The following is a 26540-nucleotide window of genomic DNA, read 5'->3' on the forward strand; positions in this document are numbered from 1 at the left end:
GCAGCTTACCAAAAAGGACTTTTTCTGCTGGCTTTAAAGGAGCCCAGTGTCTGAGCTTCCCTTAGGTGTTTTCGGACAGGCTTTCATGTCATTTGGTGTTTGAAGTTTTTGCTTCAGAGCAGACTGTATACATGAGTCTTAAAGCACATGCAGTGTTGAAATCCATATTAGTCCGTCCCTTGACGCCACGTTTCAGCCCCGTTCCACCCTCTCTCCCCTCATTAAACGACACATATAGGTCTGTAAAAAGCCTTAATTGATGACTACTGCTGCCGTGTTTGTAGGTCAGGGATGCTGTAAAGCAGACACGACTTGTATTATAAACTGTGGCCACTCTGTGCTTGTGTGTGTGTGTGAAAAAGTGACAGAGATGAAGGAGGCAGAGAGGCTATAAACTGGGCCTAATAGGGCACTCCTCTCTGCAGGAGAGCATGAAAAACAAGGAGCCGTGAAACAGCCAGTGGTGCGAAGCAGAGCCTCACTGTGTCATTAACACTCCTCCTGCGTCCATCCTTTGCTCCATCTTTCTTTCCATCACACCGTCCATTTCTCTTTTATTTTCCTCCTGCCTTCCACTGCTAGGTCCCCTCCCTGATTCTTTCCAAGCCTCTCTCCAGCTACAGTACCATGTCACCAGGTGCATCAGGCGTAAATTAGCCATTTACAGAGCCGTATTAAGCAGACCAGAAATACCTCTTGTTAAATCTGCTCTGATCGGATTCTTAGCTTGAGGACTGAGCAGGGGCAGGAGACTGCAAATACAGTGGGAAAATCAGCAAGTCATTACATTTGAGTTGTTTGTATTTGTGTGTATGATATAGTTTGTTTTAATTATTATATTTCGTTGAAATAGTTTCATTAACATTTTGTGGAAGCTTTCATCAGTTTTCTTCAGATGAGTTAAGCCACATTTCCACTGCACGGTACGGATCTATTGGACTTGACTCAACCATTACTGATAGTACCTGGTACTTAGTATTTTTGGTTGACAGACCACTGATTAATCACGCAATATGGGACATCCTGCACAAACCTGGCATTTTTAAATAACTAAGCTACCATCAATAGCGACACAAAAATGGCAGCCTGTAAAATTGCATTGTGGTCAGTTGACAAAGTGCAGACGAATCAAGAACCATCCCTTCATATCCTCTGGTTTAAGAATAGGGAAACTCCTCTTGTGTGCATAGTGAGGCATAGAGAGTGAACAGAACAGACTGGAGCAGAAAAGTTGGTAGTAAATGTACAGTGTAGGTTACAGTTTGTCAGTGAATAAAGACTGCATGTTCTTAAAACCACAGCACCTCTGTGTGTGTTGCTTCCAAACAGCTGGAATAGCGTTGCTATGATGATCAGCTCCAGCTATATGTTGAGGGAGTACTATCTGCAGTGGAAAGACGAAGTAGAAGTATCAAAGGTAACTGCAATGGAGAAGACCAGAGTCAAGCTGTATGATGTAGTGTAAATATTTATGTTACACTGGTAAAAGGTGGCAGAAAAATATTCATTATTTGTTTGGTGTAGATTTTTAGTATCCTGTCTTCTGGCACTGTTTACCTGCAACTTGTGCAAGTGTTCATAAACAAAATAATGATGTTCAATGATGTTGTTTTTTCTTGTTTGTAAGGCTTTTTTTTTATCTTGATCGCTTGTGTTGCTAACATCACCCAGGCCTGACAAACTGCACATTGTTTGAAATCTTTGGTCAGTGTCTTCTCTGCCTTGACTTTTTGCACTTTTTAACTTCTTTGTACTTCCATTTCTCTCTCACACATAATTTAAACTGACAAATGTGCCCATGGGAATTTAAGGTGGAATGACTTTCTCGCATCTAAACTGCTTTTCTCCTGTGTCTTTTTCAAGGCCTTTGCCCTTCCTCAAATCTAACATGTTTGTCCCTTTCTGTGACCCCCATCTGTCCCTGGATGTTTTCACCAACCCTCTTCAGTACTCTTTCAGCTCCCTCCTACTTCCTTTCACTTTGTGATCCTCCCGCTTTGTGTGTGTGTCAGTCAGCCTGTGAGTGTGTGTGTGTGTGTGTGTGTGTGTGTGTGTGTGTGTGTGTGTGTGTGAGCGGTTAGCTGAAATTTCTCCAGTTGGTGGGAGGTGATGAAGAGGGACGCACGCTACGTCAAAGGTCACAGGCTAAGGATTGAGGAAGTCGGCAGCTGCCAGCTTTCTGGAAGAGAAGCATCTGTCCCTCTTTCCTTTTCACTGATCTGACCCATCAACTCTAGAAGCTGCTGTTTTTGTTGTTGTTGTTGTTGTTTTTTTTTTTTTTTTGTTTGTTTTTTTGTTTTTTCTCATTTGATTGAACACTTTTGTCTATAAGTCACATTTTCAAAACAGTTCACACATGGGTCTTATTCTCAACATGGAAAACAAAACACATCTATAGGAACCAGGTCAACCTTAATTTGTGCTGTGTCTGTGACATTTGTTGATACTTAACATGGTTATAGTTTGTGCCAAAAAGGCAAGCAAGCCTATCACAGCATGAATTATATTCTTTCCTTCAAAAATGATTTTACTAGAGTGAACAAGCCATGCTGCACTCTGCACCTTATATACTTTTTTTTTTTAGATGCCCTGTTGAAATACAATAAAAAAGAGAGTCTCTAACAAAGTTAAAGTTTCAAAGAGTCCATGAAACCCTCAGAAATACTCAAAACTTATCTTTGGTACTTCATCAGGCTTCATCATTTGGCTAAACTGCAACAGCAGGGTTACCCTGTACACACAGACCCCTCTGCTTCTGGTACCTCTGCCATGCTCTTTCTGTGCTGTAAATAGCAACACAGAGGCATCTTTCATAGATGGATAAAAACTGGTTGCTAATTGAAGAGTTGTGCAAAGGCGTGCCACATAGAGATTAGAGATTCATAAGTAAATTCTGTCAGCTGTGAATAAATGTTTTCCTTTTCTTTAACACAGTCAATCCAGTGGAGTTCGAGGTTTTCCTATGAGATCTGCGCTAATTGTTTTGAAAAATAGTGTGAAATAATGTTTGAAACCAATGAAATATTTACTAGTGAAGACCTCTGTTGTGTTGTGTTAAGAAGGTGATCATGAAGATCAAGTGGATCCCAGTTTCATTAAGCATGTCTGAACAACTGAAGAAATAGCGTGTCCGTGTCCATGAATGTACACAAGTATTTGTCCGCGGTGCTGTGAGATGATGCCTGGGTGTGGAGAGCTGGCAGCATGACAGGGCGGACGCCACAAGTGTTTTCAGTTTTGTTTGTGACTCTCATTTGGAATAGTGTCAGATTTATATGCACGCAACATATGAACAAATAGACTGACACATAAAGAAACGGAGAGGCTAAACACGCACACACTGGATGGGCCTGTGTCCTGTCAGTGGATCTGTTTAGCAAATCCCTGAACTCACAATCCCACAAGGAAACACCAGCCCTGAGGCTACTGTGGGAACAGCGGAGTGTGTGTGTGTCTCTAAGCATGTGTGTGCATGTGGTGGTGTGTTTTTTCACATGCATGTACTGCCTGTGTGCACGTACTTCTGATAACACATCCTACAAATATCAAAATGTTGAAGAATTTGATGAAATGTTGACGTAATCAAAGTGTTTTTTTTCTTTAACCATGTTAGTGTTAATGTTCTGAGTGTTATGCTACGTTGTCCCGAGTGTACTGAGATCATACCACAGTGTTTTATCACAACATCTCTCAGCACACTGACATCTGTAATCAGGCACACCAGACTGGGGACCAACCTGTGTTTGTACAGTTGTTTAGCGGTTTGCCTCGCTCTCTCCCGTTGAATCCCAGTGTTCCTGGAGTCTGTAATAAGCGAGCAGGACAGTCTCCCTGTCCTTGAGAATCCATAAGAGCCATCTAGCAATTGCGGTGAAGTCATTCTCCTTCAGGAACAGGACTGAATAATAATAAGCAGGCAAACAGCAATGGAACAGCCACTGAACTTCCTCAGTTTCCTCTCCAAAGACTCCCTTGCATCACATAGCAGAAGTTTCACATTCTTCGGATCTGGGGTCCGTGGAGGTCCGTTTTTCTCCCCCAGATGGAGACTGTGTAGGTGGACAGCTGTACTCACTCGCCCTCATCCCCCTCTTTTCACTCCAGAATCCAGCTGGACAGCAGACCAGACTTCAATGAGACTCTGGCAGTGTGATTTAGATGCTCCTGACAGTCAGTCAGTGGGTTTCCCAAACTTTTTTTTGGTACAGATGACCCATGTATTGAGGTTGGACAATTACTCTGACCCTTATCAATGCGAATGCAGATACCAGTGTTTGATTCTAGCAGATAAATATAACCCCAAGTGGAGCAGAAACTCGACCAGGTGACAGCTGTCTATAGGCTGATTTTCTCAATGGATTTTAAAACTGAAACCTGCTGAAAGCTTCCTGGGTCATAATAAATAGCTGAAATAGTCCTTTTATTAGTGTCATGCTTGGGGTATCAGCAGGGAGAAATTTTCCAATTTACAGCACACTGTATTCAGCGCTCATGTTTTGCTGTTCATGTTTTTACTCTAAAGCCAAGGAATAGTTACACAACTTTGTAAATAAACTCCTGCAGTTTGACCATTTCTTTTTCCACATAGCTGTATCGTTACTTACAGGACATGTCTGCCAAGTAAATTTATATGCAGCACACATATAACACACATACATACATACAATAACAACACTAACACTGCTCATGCTGCAGTATAATCTTTCATAAAAAGCAACATTAAAAAGCAGTTACTGGCATCAGACTTACTACTATTATTATTTTTTTGGCTCCCAATGAGGTTGAACATTGATGCCATTTCTCTTGAATGTCCTTCAGTATTACAAAATTGGTCCAATGCCTGTGGTAGTAGCCACATTAGTGGGGCAATATGTTAATGATGAGTTTGACATGTTATGAAATAAACACTACAGTAACATAAAACATGGCAAAACTTGGAGCTTCCAAGTTTTAAGGCAGGTTACAGACAGCTGGAATCAAACCAATACTGTCCCTCATATTGCTTGTCAGATTTTTTGCAGCTTTGATTAATTAATTTAACAAGCATTGAAGTGTCAAACACAAAGGAAAAAAAAAACAGACCATGAACTTTTGCTTGCTATCATCTGCGGTTGGCTTGTCAGTGGTGCAGTATTTCAAAATTGCAGTTATTGAGACAGATCTAGCCATTGTGTCATTGATCCTTGGTGATGCTGCCCTTCAGTAGCGTCAGACTTTACAGATTAATTTTCGCCCTTTCTCACGAGGTCATGAGTCCTTGAGAAACTCATATATAAAGTCATATGGAGTCATGTGAATGCAGTGGTGAATGGTAGACAGATGCTAGTGCTCTCTGGTTATGGTGGCTTGTCACTGAAGTGCTATGATAGGAGGGTCAGCTGACTGTAGAGATGTAGTCATCAATCAGTGCTATTAGGGCTGAATGTGTTTGCCTTTTTGACACTTGGAAGATTTAAGTTCCCATTTAAGTTGCACACAATATGTGTATCCTTTACATTCCTCACATCCCTAAATCCCACCATTTAACACTCACCAGGTGGTCCAGATGATTTCTGCTGGCTTAGAATACGTGTATATACAGACTGTGTTTACCTGAAATGAAACATTCAAACTGAGCAACCAGGTTCTTCATGTCTCTGTCAGGGTTTTGCGTGAATGTATGACTGTTTTTGTGGTCTAGACTATACATTTTAATTGTCCATTTCCATTGTCTATTTATGCACCTCAAGTGTTCATGGGAAGTCTCAGTTAAGAGTGGAAAGTTTCCTTGCATTTGAACATTGTTTTCTCAGTGAAATACCCTGGAATTTAAGGCCTGACTTAACAACATTTCTTGTGTGAGAGGGCCTTCGACCACAAGCGGCCAGGCCTCTGTCCAGATTTAGCAGCCTATTCGCAATATTGCTGGACTTCCTTGGACTCCGTTGCTTGTCTTTGAAGACAGCAGACAGACAGAACGGGGTCACGACATCCCAATTACTATAGGATCACAGAAATATTCACTGCTTTTACTGTTTGTTTTGCACATAATGCCCATAATGTTAGCTGCTCGTTGTGTCAAGAACAATTATGTTCCCTAAATCTAAATGTTGTCTGCTGTTTAGCGTTGAAAGAATTATTGTCTTAGTAGCAGATTGACACTTTTTCAGCTGTCTCCATTGTAAACTTGATAAACTTTGTTGACGGAATAATGTGAGACATCAGCAAAATGCCAAAGACCTGAGGATATTCTTACATGGTAGTAACGCCAAACAAAGGTCAGCAACAAGAAAGTACAAGATTTTGGCCTAACTGAGGCTTGGTAACAAACTTCAGTCATTTTTTAGCATTGAATGCTTCATCTTATGTTCAGACTTGTTAAGTTATCCTTTGATCAGATATGATCTAATCTTAGTCAATAAACTTTTGTAACTTCTGACTGTAATGTGGTTTGGCAAAGCTGTTCATTTAACACTGCATGCACTGAGAAGCTTGGCATATTTTGTTATAACATGTTTATATTCCGCAAGCAAGATATTAAAAAGGATATTGTTTTGGAACTGGTACTGAATCATGGGTGGAATATTGGCACAGTTATAGAAAATGTTCACATGACAGCCATTCAAGCTTCTTGCTAGTTAGCTGACGTGTCATCACACAAGGCAACTTTGTTTTGTAGGCATTTATAGTTTGATAAAAGTTTGATGGTTTGTCATAAGTGAGAAAATGTACAATATATGGACAGAAGACAGTACAGAGATTCTGAAATTAGTGAATACAGCAAAGTCCAAGAAAGACACACATTTTCCTGTTAACTTTACAAGGTGACTACTTTTTTTGGTCTTAAGTAGGGCTGGTTATCATTTGAAAAAAAAAGTGATACCAGTACCCTTAAAGTCATATCGATACCAATAGGACACTTCATTTGATACTGTTTTTTCTTCTTCATTCAATACCGATCATGTGAAGTATTCCTGAAATAATCCTTAAGTATTGTATGCATTTGTTTTTATCAGATGCTACAGATGTATAGTACAGTCAGACTTTTGAATATTTTGGTGGCACACTGCAGTCGACTTCACCTTAATACAGACTCTAGACCAGTCACACGTTGCATCAAATGAAGGTATCTTTTGACTACATAAGTTTCAATATTACTTGGTACTCGATTATTTTGGTCAGTACCTTAAAGGTATCAATACTTGATACTCAGCCATTGTCATAACGTGACCTCTCCTATCCTATGTGTGTACAAATGTGCCTGATTAAATTGGCTAAAAATCAGTTGTCATTCAAAGTTTGCCTTGTGAATAGAGCTGTTTATTATTTAAAGCCTTCTATACCAGCACTGATATAATACTGTGTGCGCAGTGTTTCTGTTCTACCAATGCCAAAATAATACCTTTCCTACAGACCTTTTTATTTAACAAAATAAACCAAAGTTTTAGACGTAACATTTTAATTTTGTTGAATTACAAGCAGCCATACAGGGACATTGCTTACATGAAATAGTCTAAAATGGGCAAAATTATAATTTAGATCAAGACCTATCTGATCAAAGAATAAATAAACAAGATCTGACCAGATGAACCACACTGACTTGCAAAATTTGCCTATTTTGAGGATTTAGATGTTTTTTAAGTGGAAAGTATCAGTTTATTTAAGTTTATTCTCCCTGTTATAAGAAATAAGTGGTTTATGTTCAAGATAACATGTGGGAAGCAGTGTGTGTGTGTATGAGCACTGTATGGATTGGCATGTGTGTTTGCAAGCATGTGTTTGTGGATTTTGTGGGACTAAGCAGAATATGTCCCTCTCAGATGAAAACCACTCTCTCTTGCGCTCTCTCTGTTTGTCATTGTGGCCGAGGAGGAGGCAGATGTTCTGGATCTTCTTTCATCGTTTCCGTCCCGGTCTGTTTTTAGGCCTTGCTAATCGAACGCAGCCTCCCCCAGAGACAGGAGAGATTCTCGTGTGATAGTAAGTTTGGCTCCCAGGCCAGACGTGGCTGCCAGTTTAAATGACTTACTTCATATTAGGAGAGAGGACTTAAACAGATGAACTGGCCTGCTCTTGGGTTTGACGTTGTCTTTTATTTTTGACTCTCTATGTGATCCTAACACATTGCATTCTTATTTTTTTCTATTTAAAATGTCAGTGACAGCTAAGATAGTTAACTCATACTTGAGCTCCAAGTCTTTGTGGTCAGGTGTGAGGTTTGTATTTAATGCTGTCTGAGTAAAGGTTCCTATCTTAAAAGGGAAATTCAGCGGAGGGAGATGCACGAAATCAGATAAATTACCTCAAGCTTGAGTCAGTGGCTGTAGCCCCGGCAGATGGCGGTGCTTCTCGCCAGCGATGTTGTTACTGATAACATCTTGTAAACAGCATGGTTTTCAGTATTTTAATGTAGAAAATGAAATTTCAGTATAGACATGGACATTAACATGTAAGCAGAGCAGGCTGGTTCTTCTAGCACTGCTAATGTTAGCCACGCTGGCAGCTAATGTCAGGTCTGGGGTAAATGATGTGATCAACCTCGGTATGAAAAGTTGAAGCATTTAATGAGTTGCTGTCATGTTTTGAAAGATAATGTGCAATATTCATAATTCATAGCGCAAATTGACACACATTTCATTATGATACAAATTGGTTATTGAAGAATGTGATTAATGCCTTCAAATGACTCGTTATATGCAGTATTTCTTTGGACCAGGTTTAACATTCTCAATTCATAAATTGTGCTCAGTTTACCCACTTTCTGAGTGTCTTCTTACTGTTAGACTAGTCTGAATAAAAATTGTCAGGGAAATTAATTGCCAGGATCATCTTTTGTGGCTAATGTGGGTGTCAGTTTATGACAAGGAAGAATATGTGAAATAAACATTATCTCTGGTTCATCTGCATTGATTTTGATAGCGAGCCCAATAATGTTATAGAAGTGCAGTGCTAAATTGGTTTTCATTAGCGTAGAATCACCTCAAAATAAGAATTGTTGTGTTTTCGTTACCTTAGAATGAGCTGCTTAGAGTGCAAGTCTTCTTCTGTGGGTCTAGATGTGAACCCTAGATTTGAAAAACTCATGAAATATTTTGTTTTTGCGTGAATTTCACAGATATTGTAGGGTCTACTACACACTTTGAAGCGGAGGGTGAGGCGAGTTGCAATCTGCACGTTCCCTGCTAGATGCCACTAAGTCCTACTCATTGGTTTAAAGGATAAAGCTTATCCTCCCAAAACCAACAATGCATTTGTGTCTCTAAATACAATGTGATCTCACTGCCCTGTCTGTGGCACTCCACCCCAAGCACAGTGGTTCTCTCTTTAAAAATGGGTTACAAATATATTATTTCATTTTTGTAAAAAGAGACTTTCCAAAAACCCCTGGACACTGTGGGAATAAGGAGTAAGTGGTGCTTTTGTTGGGGAGTAGTTTCAACTGCAGATTAACACACTTGGTGCTTGAAGGCTGCCCAGAGAAAAAAATGTGTTTCTCACAATCGTCTCTTCTTTGTCTTATGAAAAATAAATGAGATTCTTATTTTGAACTGACTGAAGTCTCATCTGTTTCTCTTTAATCCCCTCTTAGAAGAAAAAAAAAGGAGCAAAACAAAGGAAAACCAGATCTTTTGCTGTGCTCAAAGGTGTCTCGGAGGTTTCTCCTTGACAACCGTATGGAACAACAAGACTTTAATGTGACCACTGAGACAAATTTAAGATCTTGACTAAGACAACAGAGTTTTTATTTTAGATCTCTTTGTTATCTCAAGGGCTGATTATTTAAGACAAATCAAATTTAAGATCAGTTCAGTGAGACAAAAAGGAACATTTTAAGATCTTCAAATGGGCTCAAATTAGTCTCAGGCTGAGGCGAGGCAATGGTAGGAGCAGAATTTAAGAAGTATGTGTCTCTGTGTCAAGGAAACACAGGCTAGACAAAGACGAGATCTTATTTTGAACTTTTCCTTTCACGGCAGAAATGAAACATGACTTACAGCTTGGAAAAAATGGTTTGTTCTCTACAGCTAATTTCCCCATTTATTACAACCATATGGGGACTGAATATTTATATAACTCACCTGTTTAAGTTATGTTAAGGCTATATGTTTTATACAGTCTTTGACTCAAGATTAACCGTAGTGGTCGTGTGTATTGTAATGAAGGAACGTGTCACCTGGTAACACAGTGTGGGTCACTGACGTGTGGTGGTCTATAGTACAGAGATAAAATATAAATTTAAAACTTTGACTACTGTACACAGGCAGCAATAGTTAAAATGATCTATTCATTGTGTGATCTTTTCATTTTTGATTTAAAAAAACAATATCACCAAATTTATTCTTTAAAGGGAGTCAGAGCAGACTTCAGGTCAGTGGTTGAGGGAGTCAAGGTTTGCAGGAATGATGTGAAGGAGACATGCTTTGTCGGAAAATCATTTTGATAACTGTTTATCTTATCTACTGTGTGCTCTCAAAAATAACTGTTTGGCTGCCCTCACCACTTCCTTTATTAAAGTAATATTTCACTACGATGCAGTAGATTTTTAAAGAAGTTATTCAAAAACATTTTCAAAAAGACATTATAAGAATCGGAAAATATGAAGACTGGTGATGTTATGATACATCATTTAACTTCATCATCAGTTATTAGGATAGCTCAAATATTGCTTTAACTTTAAATAAATAGCTTCTGGTCATAGAGACTCGCTCTTTCCGTTCCTAAGATCATTACTGTGTACAGTAGTTCTCTTTGACCAGCTGCTGTCTCTCCATATGGTTACAGCCCATCCAGACACAGCAGGCTCTTTCTGTTTTATGGTCATCTGGCCCGCTGACGGTCCACTTCCTCTCTAAATGAAGGGTACAGTGCAGTGAGTTAACTCCATAGCCATAGGCAGTTAGTAGACGGACCCAAAACGAGACTATCAGCTGCTGCGTAATTCAGACCAGCGCTGGGTCCAAACACAATTAGTTCCAGTATGGGGTCTGACTTTTTTGGCACAAGACTAGGAGCAGTGATACATTTTGAAGGAAATTCACACAGTTTTCTCCATGTTCGCCTTCCAGCTTTCCCTTTTTATTCTAGATTCATGGCTGCTCGTTCTTTCATCATTTATCCCTTCCTGTCCTTCCCTGCCTTCCTCTTTCTTTTCCTCCCTTGTCCAGATTCCCGTCGCTAGAAGCCAGGTCTGGTCTTTCTAAACTCTGTGTGTGGGTGTGTGTTTGTGTGTGTGTGTGTATGTGCGACCATGCATCTGTCTGTGTACATTTCTACCTGCCAGCACATGAAACCTGCCAGGGATTGAAATTTTATATTTTTTCGATACAGTATTTCCACTGTTGCGCTCTGGGTGAGTTATTATTCACATTAAAAGTGACGAGGCTTCCTGTAAACCTTAAATGAAGCTGTAAAACAGATTCCTGACGACTGTGGACAGCGGGGACACTTTCGGTCACTTTCAGTCTGTCTTATGTAAGATGCCTCCTCTGAGTTTAAAGGACTCGGACGGAGAAGCTGCTTTTGTTATCAGACGATCACACTCACACACTGTCTGCACCAGAACAGGTATACCACATGGTTGTTCTCTGGTGTGTGTGTTTGATGTGGGTTACTGGGTGCGTGTTAGTGCCGCACTTTTAGAAATAAGGATTCCAAAAGGGTTCTTCCAGAAGGACTCTAACCAGACCCATTTATACTTGCAGAACCCTTTTTAGAAGAAAGGGTTTGTCAAGGCTACTTTGTAAGACTAAGGGTTCCATTAAGAAGCATTTTCATCCAAAGAACCCTTTTTGGAAGAAAGAGGTCTTCAAAGACTGCTGAAATCCTTGGAGAACTCATTCATCAAGGGTTCTTTGTGCCATAATATAATAGGGTTCTCGGTATGACCCCCTGAGTGTGTTCTAGATAAAACCCTTGGTTTCTCTATGGAAGCCCATGGGTGGGTTCCTGTTAGCACCCTTAGAAAGTGGAAAGGTTCTGGATAGGTAGAACCATTACACAATAGAAGCGTTCTCTGTAGAACCCTTCATAGGGAGTTCTGGGTGAAACATTTCACAGATGATTCTAGGTATAACCCGTTATGTTGGGTTATAGGTAGAACTCTTTGAAATGGTTTCAAGTGGGACGGTTCTACCAGGAACCATAAAGGCTTCTCCTGTAAGAACAAGCCAAAGAACCCTTTATGGTTCTAGTTGGCATCTGTATTCGTAAGAGTGCAGCAGCAGTGAGTTGAGCTTTACAGTCCGTTAACATCTCCTGGCTGACCTGCTGCTGGGTTCCAGCTGAGGGGGAGGATGGAGGGCTGAGGGATGGTGAGTGTGGTGAGAGTCCAGGCTGGCATTAGCTCAGCAGTGGAAACTCACACCTGGCCTCTGGCTCAGCGGCGAGTAAATGAGTTGTGAAGAATATTAGTACTGTGGATCCTCTGTTGCCTACTGTACAGAACAGCTTGTAATTGAAGCTGCTTGGTGAATGTTTTTTGACACGGTTTACTTAAACCCAGCGTCATAAACTGGAGCCCTGTGAACTGATGCCAACAAAGACAGTGATATAAAGTGATATTATACAAATTAGCCTGAAATAGTACTAGGACTTTGAATCCAATCAGGCATCTGATGTGGATACAAGTTTTTCTGCATACTTTTTTATTTATTATATGATGTGTGTGGGTGTGGGTTGTGAAAGTTTATGATTTTCTCATTTAAAGTGCACAACACCAAATTAAACTGTCTAAAAGGCTGTCTGAAACATTTTTTTTCTCTGTAGCCTGTTTTGATTTAGAAACTGCTGCAGTCAATATGAGTTTTTCCAATTAATGCACGCAACATTTGGATTTGTTTGAACAGACTGTGACATGAGTAATGGTGCAGCACCCAGGAAATAAATGACAACTGTAATCTGTTGACAGATTAACTTTATTTGATACTTATGTAATATAATTATGACTGATTGCATGGTTCAGCAGTATTGTGTCTGAAGTTATGGTTGCAGATTGGAGTCATAGTCATATGTCTTGGACTATTACCCTGTGGCAGCAATCTTATGTGATTGGCTCACATGCACATTCAGTAAACCCATGTCATACATGCATCTGTATAAAAGATGGACCAGAGAACTAGTCAACCTATACGGTTGATAGAGAGCAGAAGTTATTACATCATCTTCTGTTTAGCATCTGTAACGCAATGCAATCTGTCATTCAGCATTTCTTTCATTAGTCTTTCTGCAAACATGAAGTGTCTTCCTGGCATTTACTTCACATCTCAGACAAAATCACATCTACTTGCGCTTTCTATGAAAACTAAAGCCTTTAAAAACTACAATTCCCATGAAACAAGCTTGAATCTTGACTTTGCAATAGCTGCAACCAGCCACATTCTCTCACACACAACCTCACAAACTGTTGCCAATGAAAAAGGAGCTCTGCTTAGTCTAAGTATGCCCCTCACAAATGTCTCTGATAACTGGTTCATGAGTTATGAAACCATTTTCTACAGAGTTTGGTCATGTTACGTGAATCTATTTAGAAGTTAAGCACCTTTTTGTTACAGGCCACTTCCACACCCCTTTTTGCCAGTTGGCATTTAGACAGTCAGGTGTTCTTTGGTCCATGATCAAACTTTCCACAAAATCTTCTGTGAGTCTGTGAATCCATTTGGAAGTTATGCACCTTTTTGCAACCACTCCCATTGCCACCCCACCTTTTAGCCAATTGGCATGAATACAAAGGCACACCTTCACACACAATTGACCTCTTTCTCAAATTTTAGCCTCCTAGGGCGAAAACGGTAGCTGCCAGTGGGTGGGAAAGCCTTTGTCGGCTTACTGTGTGATTGACCAACCAACTGACAGAGCGACCTGTAGAGCTAAAAAACCTAAAGTCAGATTAGATTATTTTTCAGTGAATTACCATCCTTATCTGAGACGTATGATATACTGTTGAGAGAGACATCATTCCAAAGTTGGACTTTTAGTTAGTCGTGTTGTTACAAATGTTAATGTCCTCTTATTGGCATAACATGGATGTTGTGCTTTCACTTTGACTCTCTATAAAGCTGAAATGTTGGTGATTACCCCACACTTGATTGTTCTCAAATGTGTTTGAAGATAAAATGCATTCGTGTTGAGTGATCATGGAAACTTAACTTGCCAACATTAGTTTTGTTTTGTTTAATTTCAGTTAGCCTTTTCTAAATATGAATGGAAGAATGGCAAAGAATGCAAAACACAAACCTTAGTGCACACAGAACAGTGCAGTGGTGCATTAATCAGTTATGACTAACATAAATGCAGCTGAAACAATGATGATCGATAGGAAAGAAACCTTCAACTACTTTGACTGTCGAATAATCAGCTGAGTCATAAAAGCAAAGATGCCAAATGTTCTGTGATTCCTGTCCCATATATAAACTCTTACATAATAAACTAAATATGATTGGGCTCAATTTACCATATAAATGCCTTCATTTACCACTCTGTTCCATGAAACCACAACCAGCATTCCTTTATCTTCTGACGTGCAGACCAAAGGATTCATCAGTTATACAAAACATTAGTTTGCCAAGTTATGTTGTTGTGACTCCTGACTAAACTATGACTATGAACATGATGGTAAAAAAGTTGGTGTGAATCATTTGTACAACTGCTGTCATCAAAGACTGTAATGTGGTAATGTGTTTGTGCTGTTAAAGCTTCCTTTAAAGTGGTTTCGATACACAGGAACAAAAACAACACAGAAGAAAATTGCTTTGACTTTGGAGAGCAACTGATAAAAGGTTTTTCCCTGCAAAGTGCACCAGTAATCGCTGTGAATTATGGGAATTACTCGCAGCACAGCAAATTGCCTCCTGTGAACCTACCCCTATAATGGCTGATAAGGCCTGTTGTCCCTGGTAATAACATAATTCAAATATCATAATCCGAATTTTGGAGTTAATTTAAAGTTAATCTAAAAACATCAGAGACTTATGAGCTCACTGGATATCATTGGATTACATCGTTGAATATATCACAGTGAATAACATCATCGATCACACGTTTAATAAGGTAATTTATGAACAATCCCATGTGAACGTAACCTTTAAACCCCCTGATAAGACCATATGATGGATTTCAGTCATTCTTTTTCACTCCTTTGCAAAGCAACTGATGCACTGAAACTGTTTCTGTGGAAGCTGATTGATGTTGAATGAAAGAATGTTGGAGGACCTTCACATGACCTCTGCTTCTTCATCTTTACAGCATGTCCTCTGATCGGACTCAGGTGATTTTAATAGGAAACACGCTGTATTATGTCTGTGTGTGTGCGCGCGTGCAGGTGATCAAAAGCCCCTTTCAAATACAGCACATATGCGCTTACATGCGAACCATAAGTGGTTTTAGATCCTCATAAACCTTTCTTTGATTGTTGCATTTCTTTGTAATGAAAATGTTTGGTGCCACAGACGAAGCCTTCCCTGCTTGAAATAATTAAGATGCTGAGTTGAACTTGTCTTTTTTACCTAGCCAGTGAGATCATTTAGTCATTTCTGCCACATTTTCCACCGCGACATGTCCAGACATGAATATGATCAAAGTCCTCTCATAAATCTGTAAAGCTGTTTTTCAGTTTCAGTCACGAAGCTTTTTTTTAGCTGTCCTGCAGTAGTGAGACAGTTTTTCATTTCAGCTCAATTTTCTTTTATACATGTCCATCATCCAAGCTTTCCATGCAGCTGTCTTTGTGTGTCTTTGTGCGTTTATAGTGAGCAATATTTACAGTATTTCTCCTCCTCCTTTTTCCTACCAGCATGTCCACCTGGCACCTACAAACCAGAGGGAACACCAGGAGGCCTGAGCACCTGCCTGTCTTGCCCCGACGTGCAGCACACCTCCCAGCCTGGCAGCACCTCTCTCAGTGACTGCGTCTGCAAGCCGGGCTATCAGCCAATAGGCATGACCTGTCAGGGTAAGAGGAAGCCTCTGTTAACTGCGCTGTCAGATATATTTAATTTAGCCTGATGGATCAGAAAAAAATCCCCTCTGACACCTTCTATACCCAGTTGATTAAACAGATTAGTGATTCAACCTGTATTATGTCCATGAATAGTACAGGCATAGTACGACATGACCCCACACAAATTGTAACAGAAACTCTTTCAACTCAAGTACATCATTTATAACGTATCAGATGTCTTAAGAAATCCAAGTGGGGGAAAGTAGTGAAAAAATCATCAAATCTGTGATGCACAATATTCCATTGCCACCCAAATTGCATGTCTTCTTGACTGATGTCCACACAAATTGTTCAGTGCTGTCCACAACCAACCTGAAACAGCTTTACATGAGACATGGAGTTGCATGCAGCACAGTGCATGTGCAAAAACAAACTGTTCATTTTCTTGCAATATCTTTGAAAAGAAAAGTTTTTTGTGATTTTTTTTTTTTTCACTTATTCAAAATCTGGAAAATGGCTGGATGTGCTCCTTTAATTTTTCAGCCGCCAACACCCATAGATCAATCTTGGACTCTTGACACCAATCACATGAGCAGTGGACAACTCCAAGTAAATTATATCAAGAAATGTGAGAATTGTAATTTCTGTGAGGTTCACCCGTCACAATATGCCTGTTCATATTGACATTTTGGAGAATTTTCAATAAGGACACGGTGTAAATCTGTGTGTAAACGCAGTGATACGTGAAGATGAATTGACTGGAACAGAAACACAGTATGCCACAGAGGTTAGAGGCTGCTATCAGAGTGGAAGTGTCAGATTATGAATCTGCTCCCAGTAATTTCAGTTGCCCTCCCTTTCCTTGAAGAATGAGCTAGTGATTTCCACACAGCAGTTCAAGTGAACACAATGATGTTCATTAATCATCACTTTCATGGACTGCGTTGTGCTTTCTCTTCCTCCCCTGGAGTAGATCTGGGAGGGGATGTTTGACAACCTGTAATTTTTTACTTTCATGCTTTCTTATCCTTTTTGTCAGGAACATTAACTTCCCTCTGAATCCCACAGTCAGTGTTTCCCACCAGCAGACTTTCCCTGTGTGTGTGTGTGTGTGTGTGTGTGTGTGTGTGTGTGTGTGTGTGTGCGCGCGTGTGTGTGTGTGTGCGCGTGTGTGTGTGTTTTTGTCTGTCTTTTTGTATTAGCTGCAATATGAAAGTCAGGATTTCACAACATTTGTTCTCCTCTCTTCTCTTATCCTCCTCCAGTGGTGTACTGCCCAGCACTGTCTCCACCAGAAAATGGCTTTTTCGTCCAAAATGTGTGCAACAACCACTTTGACGCAGCCTGTGGTGTGCGATGCCAGCCAGATTTTGACCTCCAGGGAACCAGCATCAGACTGTGCCAGGCTGACAGCACCTGGTCAGGAACACCTGCCAGATGCATAGGTGAGGAGGAAGCTGGCCTGATGCATGATGATTAAAAAAAATAAAAAGTCAGACCAATATCTTGTTCTGAAGGGAGCCCCCCAATGGGCGTTTCGTCTCAGGAAGCTCCCAGAACTGTTTGGTCCGAAAACGCCGAATGTGCAGTTCAGAAGTTACCTGAATTGTGCATTCACACTCTCAAACGTGAAGCTGCTGCTTATTTTCATTAGCCTCATTTTTTTCCTCAATAAATAATAAAAATGGCCGTCACAGTCTTTAGATAGTTTATTTGGTCAAGGCAACAGTTCAAAGATATTCACTTTACCATTATACTAAACTGTTTGCATTTGAGAAGCTGGAAGCAGACAGTGTTTGGTGTTTTTGCCTGAAAAAAGATTTTAAAAGTTACTGAATTAACAACTAATAGTTTCAGATCAAATCATGACCTAATAAGTGTGATTTGAGCAAGGACCCTCATTTACCTTGATGTTTAAAATGACTTAAAAACTTCAAAAATGGTAAAAGATACATGATAAAAGAAAATTAATTTAAATAAGTGTATAAGTAGAGTTCATACTAGATACAAGATGCAAAAAGCAAGTAAGTTAAAACGTGCAAACAGAAGATAAAAGGTTTTTAATTAATCAAGGGATACTATAGGGTATTATAATACCAAAGCCAATAAAAGTTCTATTTTTATACTGTATATTTCTAATTTATTTGTGTAGTGCTCATTTTTTAAAATATTTTCCCTCCAGTCTTTCAAATAAAGTTTATGTAGGAGTGGGAGGCTTTGAGCGCCTGCCATCACCTTCTCGTCTATTTTCTTCTTAAAAAGCACCGACTGCTTTTGCAATCCTGTTGGCCGAGGGCTTTAAAGCCCTTACTGTGAGTTGCAACATCTCTCTTCTCTCATTTCCCATCATCTCTCTATTGTTGACTCTGATGAAGACATCATGAAAAAAACAAGGCAGAACTGCAAATATTGAATTGACATTGCAATGATTAGGTTAAGCGAAGAAGCATAGAAGTCTGATTGGCTGCTGATGATTGTAAAAAAAATATTTTAGCTTGTTGATTATCTCAGTATCTGTCTTTTCATTACTCAGCTCTTTAATGAATGGTGTGTTGCTGATCATATTTCTTGCAGTAAATGCTCCATTTGTTCCAGCTCCAATTCAAGCCAAATATCTTCAGAACAAGTTACACAAGTGACGTTTTTCTTATGTTGCATCTGCTTTTCATATTACAGTATTGCAGACTTTGTATTATCTTACATAATGCATGCAGTGTCTTGCAATAAAATGCTCCTGGCTATGTAATGATTACACACAAACATACAAGCCTGTCTGATTGATCCCAGCAGGTTCCTCCACACCACATGTCTCATATAATTCCTCATTAAGCTATGGGACGTTCATCAAAGCCTTGAGAGCTCGCCGCCTCACTTCTGATGTCTGCGGACCTTCATAAACATTTATGTAGCACTAAATCGATTTATCGAGAGAGTTGATCTGATGTACTGATTCACCACGAGTGTGAGGGAGGTCGCACGTGTCGGCGTGTAAAGATTTCTTCATGTATTGAGATCATATGTGTTTAGACTGAAGAAGGAATCAGCATTTACTGGGAGACTACTGCTCTCTGCCAGGCCAGATGTTGAGAGGAGGAAAAGGTACAGAGACATGAGGGAAAGTTGAGACAGGAGGGGAGAAAAGGATATAAGGAAAGGAAGGAGAGAGCGTGAGGAAGCTGAAGAAGCAGAATGGACAGAAAGAAAGAGAGGAAGAGGAGAGGTCAAGAGATTAATGAGGAAAATGTCAGTTTTAACAGAAAGACAGCAACAGTGTGACTCATAGACATACCAAGACACTGAATATTCAAGGGTGTGTGTTGAAGATTTATAGTAGCGGCTTTTGGGTATATATTTTCTGAGTGTGTGTGCATACGTCTGCTTGTATGTGTTACACCAAGTCTGGTCTTTGCCACATACTGTAGGACCTCCCAGCTAGTTAAGCCCTGAGGGAGGGGGTCTCCTCTCAACCGCCTGTCTGTCTATGGGTGGTGATGAGAAATAACACACCACACACCCTCTTCTAGACCTCAGCATAACTCACAACAGGCACACATAGGGATTCTTCCTTTTATTTCCTAGGGACTTTCAAGATTTGGGTTAAATGATAGGCCCCAAGTTATAATATGATAATAGTGCTGTACATTCCTGTAGCTGATTTACTGCTCTCTCCTCCTCTTGTGATTTATATACAGTACCTGTTTAGGGTGGGTGATATGGCCAAAATCTTCTATCAGAGTAAATGTAATTTTATATCACAATAATGGTATATATCACTGTACGGTAATTGTTTTGTAAATTCAGTTATGAAATGGTTTAAAATGATCATACTATACTTCTAATCATCACAATGATTGATGTGTGATTTTTATATATACAAACAAAAACAAGCACCTCACATGACACAACATTTGAGTTAAAAACAAACAACTCCTGGGGCCTCATTACATTCATACTTCCTGAGGCTGAAATCCTGTCTCATGTCAGTTTAGGGTGATATTTATGATTTTTTTTAGTGTTACAGAAACCTGTTTCCTAACTGCATGTAGGAAACCATACTTTCTTATATTAGGATAGGAATTTGACTGCTACAGAAGTGTTCTAACTGCATAATTTTCAAAGTTAGGAATCCTAAGTTAGCATTTAGCTTGTCCTAAATTCAAAATTACTCTCAGAAATGGCAGCACCGCTGTTGGAAGGTCTGTGTGGAAATGACAGTGAAGATTGAAAGCCTGCTCAAACCCTATGATGAAGTTTATTATTTCCCCAACTACGTATTAGTGGGTAGACATAGACTGCCAAGACAGTTTATTTTCAATTTGATCTACATACTCTGTCCATTTAAATCCTTATCATGGGTCAATAATTGGCAAGATAACTTCCCAAAACATCCAAAAAGAGGTTGTAGACACGATTAAGTCCTCTTACTCATCAGAGCTAAACTTGAACGTCCATCTTTTCTTGTCCATTCACATTGACTAGCAGTGACAAGTGGAGGGAGACAGCTTGTGCTCATGGATACAGGCAGTCTTGTGTACATTTTAAACACAGATACAGACATGAAAGGATGAGTACCGATTGAAGAATCAAGATTAAAACTCTAGTTAGGATTTCCTAAGATAAGATATGAGCTTTGAGATAGGATAGGACACAACCATGAGTGAGGAATTTCTTCTTTAATAGGAAGATTGGATTTAAAAAAAAACTGAAATAAATAGAAGGATGTACAAAAATATCACACAAGACATGGATCCAGTGATTATATAGCGACCTATAATACATATAATAGTTGTTTTGTGGTAGCTGCTAAATATTAGAAAATAGTTGTCATAAAGGTGACCAGCTTTAAATGCATGGATTGACATTACCGTGGTCAGGAAAAGTTTTTGTTTTTATTTTCCCCCGTATTTGTTACAAATCTTAAATAGGACATTCAGACAAATGGATGATGTATGCGTACACTATTTGAAACTTATTTCATGGAAATGTGTTTGCAGCATTTCAGTTTAAAAACTATATATAAAAAAATAGAAATAAGAATAATAGTTGTTTTTCTGTTTTCCTGGACTGAATTTCATTGCTCCTTTTTTTCATCCCGCAGTCCGGTCCTGCACTCCCCTCTCTCGGCCTCAGCATGGCTTCCTGAGGTGCAACGATGGTGGCGCCTCCCACAGGGCGGAGTGTCAGGTGGGCTGTGAACGAGGCTACAGGCTAGAGGGAGACTCCCGCCTCACCTGCCAGGCCAACTCCCAGTGGAGTGGACCCCAACCTCGGTGTGTGGGTAAGCCTTCATCACCTCCAACCAACTATCTCGCCCTGTGTGATCTTTCACTCTGTTCACTGTCTGCCAACGTTAAAGAAAGGCCCCACAATTAATTGCAAGAATAGAAGAAAACATGAAAAGGCACCACGAATCCGACATATTCAACTACCTAACTGAATCACATTTTATGCCATTAAGACACTTTGTTTTGCTGTTTTGGTACTCTGCCCAATGTGACGTTACCGTAAAGTAATTGTGAAGCAGAACCGCTGTCTTTATTTTAAAAGCTGTTTGTGCTTATTGGACGACCTTTTACTTCAAGCAGAGAGAAGTGGGAAAAAAAGGTTGGTTTTGGCTCAACTTTCTCCGTTACTTTATGCTGTTTACAAGGTTCATTATTAGACGGTAGGTCAGCTCAATTTATGTGAGTTATTAACGTTAAAATACCCTCTGCTCCTCTGTGGTCTTTTCACTAGATAGACTGCTAAACCAAACTTCATTCTGAAAGCAGGTATTTTATAGTAGGATCATATTTTTTCACAGTAAAAACCGTTAGTTACACCATCTTTTCTGATTCACTTCGATCTACAGACACAGTCGGCGCACATGTCATTTACTCAGTAACATCATTAACTAACCTGTGATGAAGTGTGACATATTTACCGGCTGGGTCCCACAGTTTACCATTCATCCTCTCTGTGGATGGCCTGAAGCCATAGATCTCTCCTTTTTCTGTCCTATGGTTCTGGGGAAGAAAATAAATTTGGAAATTTTATTGTATGACATGCAAAATGTGAGGCAGCAGCTTTTAGACACGATGCCGCTAGTTTTTTTCCTCAGTTTGGTGCAGTCAAAAAGGGGGGCATAGTCGTTCTGATGACAGGAAAGTGACGTATGCCTACTCTCATGTATCACAGTTTATTCCTGTGATTCATGGCTTGTTTCTGGTAACAAATTCTTTTATAGCTGATTTATAACAGGTTTTTAAAATATGTATGTACTGTATCTGTGGCCAACATCTTAGTAGAAATCTGCCAGGAAACTGGGTCAGAGTTCAATCCAGTTTAATTCACTTTACTTATGTCCTCTCCAGGGGAATCCATCTATCGCAACCACTAGATTTTTTTGTTTTCATTTGTCATGTCTTCATCCAAAGTCTTGTGGTTCCCTCATGTATGGAGTTAAATTAAATTTCTTTATTCTGTTATTCAATTTGCATTATTTTCCATGATAAACGGCACAGCCCTGCGTTTTCTCAAACACGCACAACAGATTTCTCCAGCAGTACATCTTCCTTAAAGCCTGACTGCAAGCTCATATTATCTGTTTAGCTTTTAGTGATTCCTGTCTGCCTGAAATAACAGACAATTTATCAAATGAACGGCTCTAAAATAACACATGATATGAGTATTTCTATGTAAAAACATGTGGTTTTACACACACATGTAAACACACATGAGAACATACACTCACACACATGTGTGTGCTGCGGTTCAACATATGGTGTGTATTTGCACAGAGCCACACACTACATCATCCAGAGGGAGATTCATCTGCTTTCTCATAGCAAAAACTATAGTCACCACATACGCACATGCACACAAAGTTACCCACACACTTCACAACTGATAGTTAAGTTAAAATAGTTGCACACACTCATGCCCGCCGCAGAGAGCACGCAGGTCAGGCACACCAACACACAAAAAAGGGACAGTGTGTGAGAGCCACAAACCTCCGGCCTGCTCTGACTCATGTCCAACCAACCGGCTCGCTGCTCTATTTAAAATCCCCGACCCATCCGCTTCCGGAAAACTCTCTCTGTTTATCGATAACTACCGTCTTTTTCAGACTGAGTTACAGCTTGTTTGTTTGACCATCTCAGTGTTTCCCCGCGGACTGTCGTTACCTCTTTAACACAGCTAAGCGGGCTCTGTGGCCTGCCGTCGTAGCTGAGTGGTTTGTTTTAGTGTTTGTTTGCACTGTGGTGAAACGGGATCGGGCCTTGGCTGCCCTCAGAGGATGCAGAGATATTTTTTTTCATCTGATTGAAATCTCCCTCTCAGTGATTTCTCCATTTATAGTTCCTACAGCTACAGTGAAACAGTAGTTAGAGAAGGAGAGAATAAGAATGATCTATGCTGGGCCTGCATCCCAAAAAATGCATAAAAAGCCTCCAGTGTGTGAGTCCTGCGGTCAGATCTTTCTTAGGTTGACTTCCGAACCAAATGTTTGTTGCTTTTGTGCCAATTTGTGATAGACAGACCCTGAAAATAGCTTTATTGTTATAGTGGAGCCAGCCCAAAGTAAGATTTTATCGCATTCGGGTAAAAAGGCAGGAAACACACTCATGATCTTGGACTGTTCTGTCTTTTCAGCTCAGACTGGCCGAATCTCCCAATACTCAGCAGGAAGCCTGATTTCATTAAAACACAAAGCAGTCCTGAAACCATTTTAAACTTTTTATTTTACTTTTTTTGCCACTTTATTCCAGTCGGTGGTTAATATGCATCAGTTTTCATGGAAAAAACATATTACCAAGACAAATTTGTATGTGCAGAAAATCCAGTGATAATAAATGGTTCAATTTGATTGGTTTGGATTCAAAATGATTTAATTTTGGGGTTAGGGTACCCCCAAAGTGCACATATATGTGCAGAACAGGCCTTATCTGATGGTCGTATATGACAGAACACTTTGAAAACCAATGTTTAGACAAAAATGAGATGAAAATAGCATGTTCAGAAGCAGAGAATTATATTTCTTATATTTTCACAAAGACCCAAAATTTCAACCCCAGAATTAACCTTGTTCCATCAATTATATAGTGTTGTACTCTTGATATATTATTTGAATGTCCCCAAACAAATAAAACCTTGAATGTTTACTATTGGAATTTGCCCTGGGTCAAACTACAGATTGACTGGACTAGTTTAATAATGAACAATTGAAAAAAAGAGTCATTAGATGTGGAATCCAGTTTGATTCTTTGTCTGGAACAAAATAAACTGCATCAGTTATCAGATTCATCTCTTGGTTTTTCTCCCACTCGGTCCCCAGAGGTGCGTTGCCCCCCCATCGTGCCCCTGAAGAACATCTTGCTGTCGCCCCCTGCCTGCCTGAAGAGGGCGGCGTCGCCAGGCTCCGCTTGCCTGCTCACCTGTCGTCAAGGTTACAGTCTCCAGGGAAACAGGAAGGCGGTGTGCCTGGGCTCTGGAAACTGGACCGCTAATGTGCATAAAGCCATCTGTACAGGTAACTGTGTGCGTGTGTGTTTCCCTAAAGAGGAAATTCATCTTTTCACTCCTGTAGTCTTGAGGTCAGAGGTCGGGGTCAGCTGTAAATTAGTTGGGGGTTGTAACAAGAAGGTGAAATGTGTTGAGGTCAAAAGTCAAGACTCGTGTAGGTGGAGGTCAGATAGTGGAGTTTAGGTTGGAATTTTTTCACCAATTAGCTTGGTAATTTAATTGGTGTAGGTCAGGGTTTCCCAAACTGGTGTGCATGGACTCCTTGGGGTGCTCCGGCTGTTTCTAGAGGATGCCAGGATCATGAGGTAAAATTTAATGGTGGTGTAATGATATAATTTTGGTATTCTTATTATGACAAAAAGGTTACGGGTACATGCACCTCTCTCTTTCTCTGTCTTCAATCTGTTTCTGAGCCTGTACATTTATCATTCTCGTTGTTCTTAATGTGACAGATTGTCTATTTAGCGAGAGGAGCATATGTAACATAGATCTGTCTGTTTGTTACTATAACAGTGACTCCAATCCACAGTGTGTAAACCACATAACTGTGCCGTAAAATCAGGATTCGCAATAAAAAGTTTTCATATTATGTTGACACTTCTGTCCATGTGTGCATGCTCCCCCTCTCACTCTGCTGCGAGGAATGACCCAGTTAAGCCTAGTTTTAGGTGCACCCATTTTTGGTGTGTGTTTGGCCATTTAAAACAACAGGTTTATCTCAAAATGCATGCATCAGACACTTTCAGCACACTTGGACTTGTTTTAGAAGAGAGGATTTATACCACTTTTATCTGGAACTAGAACCAGCAGACAATCAGCATAGCAGAAAGACCAGAAACAGGGTATAACAGCTAATCTCAAGATGCTGAGCTATTCCTTTAAAATATGTATATATGCACTTTCTGCAGACTGGGTTTGAATTAGAGAGATCATTCTCCTACACTGGAAATCGCCTTAGCCTCTGGCAGAACACTGTTGGCAGACTGATCTAATGTCATTCCTAAACTGGAAAAAATTTAATTCTCTATCAGAGGGTCAACTAAGAAATTTTACATTTCATGGCAAATAGCCCTGTCATATTTCTACAATCCCTTTTGCTTAGAAATGCGCTTTCCCGACATTTTGTATCTAACTGTGCTTCTGCAGCAGTGTCATGTACTTGGATTCTTTATGATGCAGAGCGTGTCCATTTGTTTTTGTTGGCTATGTACTATATACACAAGTAAGCAATAATTCGTAAAAGTGGACCAACTTATTTTTAGTATTTCTGTTTAATCTGTATGTGTGTCTTTGTTTCTGTTTGAACAAACTGGATGTGTTTATTTGTAAATAAGATGTGATGTTGCAATAATACAAAAAAACAAATTAGAGAGACTTGGACCATCCCTCTTCTGTGAAAAATAGACTTAGATAAATGGGTAGTAAAAACTTGGATTTGGCCTTATTTGCCTGTACCTGCCAGCCAGTTTTCCCCTCTTAGATAGTGTGAAAGTTCAATATATGGAGCTAACTGCAACTACAGTTAATTTACAGAGTCAGAATTAATGACACTTGTAGCATGTAAGTTTATGTGCAAAGCAGAAGGAGAGGGATTATAAAAAGAGCAAAAAAGAAAGATACTGAATATGTGAAGAAAGAGGAAGATATAAAAAGAAAACAGCAGGAAACTTGGAGGGAGATTCTTTTCCATTCTCTATTCCCCCTCTCTGCATTTTTCTCCGCTTTGTGAATGGTGAGAATGGCGCTGGTGCTCACCCCATTTTGAAGCAGGCCTCAGGTCGCTAACTCAAACCATACCATGTCCAAGCTCTCATGTCTCTCCGCTCCAGTCTGACCGGGCTGCAGATCATTATAATAGACTGCAGTCCTCCAGATGCCTCGCAGGTGAAACAGGTGGTGCTGCCTGGCCTAGCTCCCCTCCAATGTCCTCAGTCCCCTCATTTCCTCGTGGTGAAAGTTTGCTAATGAAGGAACTGCTGTCGTTAAGGAGAGGAAGAGGTGCCATAAAGATGAAAACGAATGGAGAGGCAGAGCGGACAGGGAGGTGAGAGGGGAGGATGAGTCATGTGTAGGTGTTTTATAATGGGGTGGTAAAGAGAAGATAGGTTTTTCTGATCCCTTC

At 39.9% G+C, this 26540-nt stretch overlaps 1 protein-coding gene across 1 annotated transcript in view; it reads left to right on the plus strand.

The window, feature by feature from the left end:
- svep1 (sushi, von Willebrand factor type A, EGF and pentraxin domain containing 1) overlaps positions 1-26540 on the plus strand; it is a 121141-nt gene that overhangs the window by 46655 nt on the left and 47946 nt on the right. Inside the window, exons 4-7 of the mRNA XM_084711731.1 lie at positions 15767-15925; positions 17179-17358; positions 21012-21191; positions 24231-24425. Of these exons, the coding sequence (XP_084567857.1) occupies positions 15767-15925; positions 17179-17358; positions 21012-21191; positions 24231-24425 (714 nt within the window). The remainder of the gene's footprint in view (positions 1-15766; positions 15926-17178; positions 17359-21011; positions 21192-24230; positions 24426-26540) is intronic.

The sequence above is a fragment of the Lutjanus erythropterus genome, chromosome 23 (genome assembly GCF_056507025.1).
Source record: "Lutjanus erythropterus isolate fLutEry1 chromosome 23, fLutEry1.hap2, whole genome shotgun sequence".
In the NCBI taxonomy this organism is placed as follows: domain Eukaryota; kingdom Metazoa; phylum Chordata; class Actinopteri; order Lutjaniformes; family Lutjanidae; genus Lutjanus; species Lutjanus erythropterus.